This window comes from Dendrobium catenatum, unplaced genomic scaffold (genome assembly GCF_001605985.2).
Source record: "Dendrobium catenatum unplaced genomic scaffold, ASM160598v2 fragScaff_scaffold_1088, whole genome shotgun sequence".
NCBI lineage: Eukaryota > Viridiplantae > Streptophyta > Magnoliopsida > Asparagales > Orchidaceae > Dendrobium > Dendrobium catenatum.
The window spans coordinates 410,865-416,864 of NW_021319550.1; the positions used below are offsets into that span (position 1 = coordinate 410,865).

Consider the following 6,000-nt stretch of genomic DNA (forward strand, 5'->3'; position numbering starts at 1 on the left):
AGTCAACATACATGCATCAATCCATATCCATAATAATTTTTTATCAAACAGTAATAAATCTTACAACTGTTTAGATAATAACAACATAGCACAACACAATAAAATAGAATGCAAACACTAATGCAAAATGGAATAATCTTTTTCATTTACTCGTTAAAATAAAGTTCTGACAAACTAAAACTTAGCTCCATTTGTCAAAAAGTTTCAGCATTAGTTGTTATGAAGAGATCTCAATTCATATACAGTAGAAGTCTTAAAGCCTCCAGATGTACGTCTATTTAACAAGATGGTTTAAAGTATTCTGCAAGGAAAGAGAGGGTATTTTATCGCACTTAGCAAATTAATAATAATCTTTCCAAGAAATATAATAAAAAATCTTTCCACCAAAGGCTGGTTTTCATTTAATATTTTAAACAAGTAGAGCCACTGCAATCAGAAGTCCCACAGTCCTTCGACTTTCCGACGTGGAAACTCCAGTGTTAAACTGGAGTACTGGACCTTCTCTTCGTCTTATGTGGTGGAAAGTGATGAGCTTGCAGATTAACATTATTGAGAAGGAAAAGTTCTCGGAAGACTCAGCCGTGAACGTATATAAAAAAATAACATCTTTATGTAAGCTGTCATGAATATTATACCGTTATAGTATCTACAAAATACAAGAATGAATGAATGAATGATAGCTTTCACAACAGTCATACAGCCCTTGCACGGGTTTAAGCTACGTTTGAACTAATAGAACATGACCACACAACTAATTACAATATCACACACAGCTCATCTTCATCTGTTGGTTAGGAGCCTGTCTTAAGGGGTAATTGAATTCGAGTCTTGTGTATGCATTATGTGTATGAATCTGTCTTAAGTGACCTAAATATCCCAAAAAGAAAATTACAATACCAAATTCTTGTTCTCATTGTTTTATTTCTCTTTCTAGCCCATCCCATCATCTCTTTTGTGGTGATGTTAATTGACTCGTGTGATTTGTTGGAGAAATACTTAGGATGGAAGAGCTTTTGAATTGATTTTAACTTTGACTTGTACCAAATGATGGTGTTAGGGTCTTCGAAGAGAAGAAGAGGAAGACAAAGACGAAGCTCCTTGAGCTTCTTGGGAGATAGAGAGAGCGAGGGAAGAATAGAAGAGAGCTATTCAGAACAGCAATCTTTATTTTTGTTGCGGTAACATAAAAAGCTTCACAATTCTGGGCCAATCACGACAAATGGAATGATATTGTTATAAAAAATAAAACAATTAACGCTATATTTCTATCAACTTCTGCAGTTAACTACAATCTCCCATCCCTCCCCCATCCCCTTCTTATATTTTTGTTGTGGTAAAAGCTCTGTCAAACATCTCAGCGAAAATAAATTTTCAATTAGCATATCGAGTTATCTTTTCTCTCTTCTAATCAGCAGTAGTTCTATTCCACCGGCTCACAATTTTGATATGATTATTTTAATCATTATTACGTACAAAATTCCTGCAAGAAAAGTACAAAATCCTTAGTTTGCTCTAGCTAGCCAATAACGTTATAAAAGAATATCCAAAACTGTTTGGACCGCATTAATCTGCTTCTCAACATTGCGTTCTCAACCAAGTACTTTTAATGAAATCTGGAATCTGCCCTTAAATTTTCCAAAAAAAAAAAAAAAGAATTAAACTGCTTTGAACGGTTTGACGCAGGCCTGTTGGTACTATAATATTAATATGGGAGGCCTTCTTTTTCCATTTTTTCCGACTATCTTTCGTTGGATATGACGTTTGGGGCGTTGTGGCTGTGAGTTTTGGATAATTTGTTTCATTGAGATTTTGGGATGTTTGTTTCGGTAGAAAGAAAATTCTCCAAATAAAAAAATTATTGACAATCCAAATCGTTAATAAAATTTATTTATGGATTGAAGCCATCTTCAGTAACTTTTGAAGTGTAACACTAGCTAGACGGGAGAAATTATTTTGTGCGGAAGCTGGACGTAAAAAAACATCGTCCGGAGGCCAATCAGAATGTGCCACGCCAGCCGTACCAAGTGTAACACTAGCTAGACTCAATAGATTTTGCAATATCTTTAATATGATTTTGTCCAAGATTAATTATGGCCAATGGACTTAATTAATCCCTCATAAAATTATATATTATAAAAAAGTGAGTTTATTAAAGATAAAAATTTAATATATGATATTCTTATCATGTAAGAAATCATACATACTTTTACTCTGAAGTTATCATGTAAGAAAGGTTGTCGTAACTTTTTGAAGAAAATTATATCTTCTCAGAAGGAGCATGAAAAGTGTTATGGCTAAGTTATTAGTGTGGATAAATCTGTCTTCTTTGTTCAAAATAAATTCGTCCTCATCAGATTTTCTCCTTCAATTAATATGGTCATTAAATCTAAACATGAAAAACTACATGTCTTATCTTGGTGTCCCTTTCTATAAAGGTCATAAAATCTTTTCTTTTTGGTGATATCATTAAAATTTAAAATAATATTTCTACTTAGTAATATTATTTTCTCTCTCCAATTTAGATTTAGTCTTTAAATTTGAATAATATTTATATTTTTATTTGGGGTATTAATTTTAGCTTCAAATTTTCATGACTAGCTAGTTCTCTTTAGCACCATTAGATTCTTCATGGCGTGAATATTATATCCTTGAAATATTTTATCATTTTTTTAGGTGGCATCTAGTAATAATAATTTATTGCATTTTATTAGATAATCAAGATTCATATGATTAAATTTGAATCTTGATGCAATATTTTAGTATTAAACATCTGAAATTAAGTGCAAAGACCATTTGACATTTAATCATTTTAGTTAAATTGTTGCTACCTGATTACAGTCACTTGATTGTCGTCGTCATCCTTCAATATTTTCTAACATTTTTAATTCATTCACAGAAGATCAAGCTAGTAGTTGATACTGCCTAGGGTTGTAAACGAACCAAACCGAGCCAAGAATGTGAGTGTTCATGTTTGAGTTCGTTTATTATTAGCTTGTTCAAGTTCCGTTCGTGGTTGATTCGAGCTTTATTGTTTGTGTTCATGTTTAGTTCGTTTAAATTAATGATGTTCATGTTTAATTAGTTCATGTTCGGTTCGTTTAGTGCTCATCGAGCTTTTAACAAACAAGCTTTAACGAGCTATGTTCGTGAACATATTTAGCGAATTTTTTTATACTATCAAACAAGCACGTTCACGAACAAATCTAATGAATATTCTTGAGCTATCAAATAAGTAAGATCATGAATATATACATAACTAGTATTTTCGAGCTACCAAATGAGCTTGTTCATGAACCAACAATCTATGATTCATCTTATATTTTTTTATGAACATCTTAAAGAAACAATCTAGCAAACATGAACAAATGTGAAATGTCTCTTATTCATGAAGAAATTCATTCTTCTGAAGGTATAAAATAAAATGATATTAAATTTATAATAAAAGTAGTTGCCCATTTAAAATGAAAATATGTTTAATCTCTATATGAATCTATTTATCGAGCTTATTCACGAGGTCTAACTCGAACACGAATCAAGCTTCTTATCGTGCTTGTTCATGATCACGAGCTTCAAATGATATATGTTGTTCCTGAACATAAATGAACTAAACACATTTGAGTTTAAGCTTGTTTATTGAAGGATCGGGCATTAAAAATGTTGTTCAAATTTATTTGTTTAGTTAGTTAAAATATCACAAACGAGCTTTAATTGAACCGAACAACGAGTAGCTCGTCGAACGTTTGATTCGCTTGCAGCCCTATACCGACTTTTTCAATTAAGAAGAAGAATGGACACTACGGGAAAACACGCGATTACCGTCGGATTTTCCGGCGGAGAATTGTGCGCCGGTAATAACGGCGCAGGTAACGGCGGAAATGTTCGACGAAAATCTTGCGGCGCCATTTTCGGCGCAAAATACGTCGTAAAGTTACCGACGCCGGTTCCGCCGGTAAATCCGACGATATAGTAATGTCTAAACCATTTCCGTCGCACGTTACGGCGGAACATTTCCGGCGTACGTTACCGGAAACTATATTTTCCGTCGGATTTCTAATATTTCAGGCGGATTTTGTCCGCCGGTAATAAGGGGTTTTCCTGTAGTGGGATCTTTGTAGCTTAATTTATATAGTAGACTATTTCAACTAACCCGAATTTTTTATGTATAGATTTCAGTGTTTCTTGTGAATGGCTTTTATCTGTGTGTGCGAGATTATCGTAAAAAACAATGGCATAAATCCCTCTCTATTGCCTCAAATATTCTTACAAAATAGTATATATATATATATATATATATATATATCACTACTAATAAATCATATAGTAGTGGTTTAAGTATATGCAAAATTATTTGCAGCGGTTTAGAGACCGCTACAAATCCGTTGTATTTGTGTTTGCTGGAAAGACTTTCGCAGCGGTTTAGAAGCTGCTTGTGCAGGAAAGTTTTAGCAGTACTTTTAATAGGAATTAAAACTGCTGCTAAAGAATAGTATGATTAAAAATATATATAATGCAAAAAAATCAAATTTTTTGATTAAATAAATACATAAGCAATGTCATATATGAATCTCATCTATCTATCAAAGTCTTCTCTTTAGCTCATTAGCTTTTCATAAAGAAACTGCTAATTTGTTGTTTGTAAGTTGATTTTACAAGACTTGGATGTCATATAGTTAATTCCCCTACTTAAAAAGAAAAATTAGGCAGGATAATTTCAAAATCATAAATTTATTTTATAATGAAACAATCATTCGACTTTTCCATAAAATAAATTAAAAAATTTCAAAACTTCTTTCTGTATCTCGCCCAATTTTATTTTCCATGTAAACAACTTCACTGCATGCCAATTGAAAGATAAGATTACTGCTATCAAACTGTATTGACTGAACTTCATGAAAAATTCATTTCTTTCCTTTATGTGAACTTCTTATCCTCCTATAAGAACATTAATTCTTCTAAAATTTCTGTCCAATCCACATTGTTTGATCGCACAATTAAACAACGAAAAATTGAAACCAATCAGCAAAACGATCGAATGCTAATCTATCACTATACTCCATTTCATGAAGATTCATGCCCTTTGCTGTGACCAAGCCGAAGCTCCAAATCTAAATACTCTGAGACCACCTGATCATCCTTCCCCTTCTCCTTCCTGGTCTCTTGTCCCGGCTCGCTCAAGCCCAATTGCAGTTCTTCGCCGGCGAGCACGAGCTCTCTTTTATCTCCACTGCCAGATGTCGACGACGAACCCGGAAAGTAAACCGCATAGTTCGACGAGCTGGACTCAACAGCTTGAGGTAAAGTACGCCGTTGTTCTCTGGAATAAGGGTGGTAGGCCTCCTCGGCCCTTCTTGGGCCCGGAGGAGACGAGCGGGCGGACCCAAGCTTGGTCCGGTCTCTCCGGTGGATGTTCATGTGCCCACCCAGGGCCTGCGCCGTAGAAAAGCCTCTCTTGCAAAATACGCACTCGTAGAACCGGCCGGCGCCGGCTCCGGCAGTTGCTCCAGCATAAGTTCCTGCATCGTCGCCGGCCGATTCCGGTGGTTCTGTCTCATTGTGATGCTCCTCCTGCTCTTCTCCTTCCATTGCTATGGAGGAGACGGATGTACGCGGTTATACGTTGAGCTGAAGGGGACTTTTGTAAGGTTAAATATATACTCATCTATGGCCGGCTGGAGAGAAGAACGATGACACATCCCTCTCTTTTCTCTCTCAAATTTATTTAAAAATAAAAACCGTTGGTTCTGTATAAACATTATAAGAATTAATTAAACCGAAGTGCAGATATTCTCTCTCGGAATCATAGCAGATTAATTTCTTAAACATATTTTCTTCCAGCTACCAACTTATATAGAGAGAATCGAATGATTCTGCAAGACAAGAAATTCATTTTGTAAGTGATTTTGTTTGAGAAAGCTGCAGCTATAAGAAGTTTTTTTTTTTAAATTAATTAAGGTTTTATTTGGAATTATTTTCTTAATGCTTATGGGATCAGTTTGCTAG

General features: G+C 34.5%; 1 protein-coding gene across 1 annotated transcript; it reads right to left on the bottom strand.

Moving 5' to 3' along the window:
* Positions 1–5,058: 5,058 nt before the first annotated feature.
* On the bottom strand, positions 5,059–5,583 carry LOC110099881 (transcriptional regulator TAC1-like). The gene has a single exon (XM_020827184.1). The coding sequence runs from the start codon at positions 5,581–5,583 to the stop codon at positions 5,059–5,061; it is 525 nt and encodes a 174-aa protein (XP_020682843.1).
* Between the last annotated feature and the right edge of the window lie 417 nt (positions 5,584–6,000).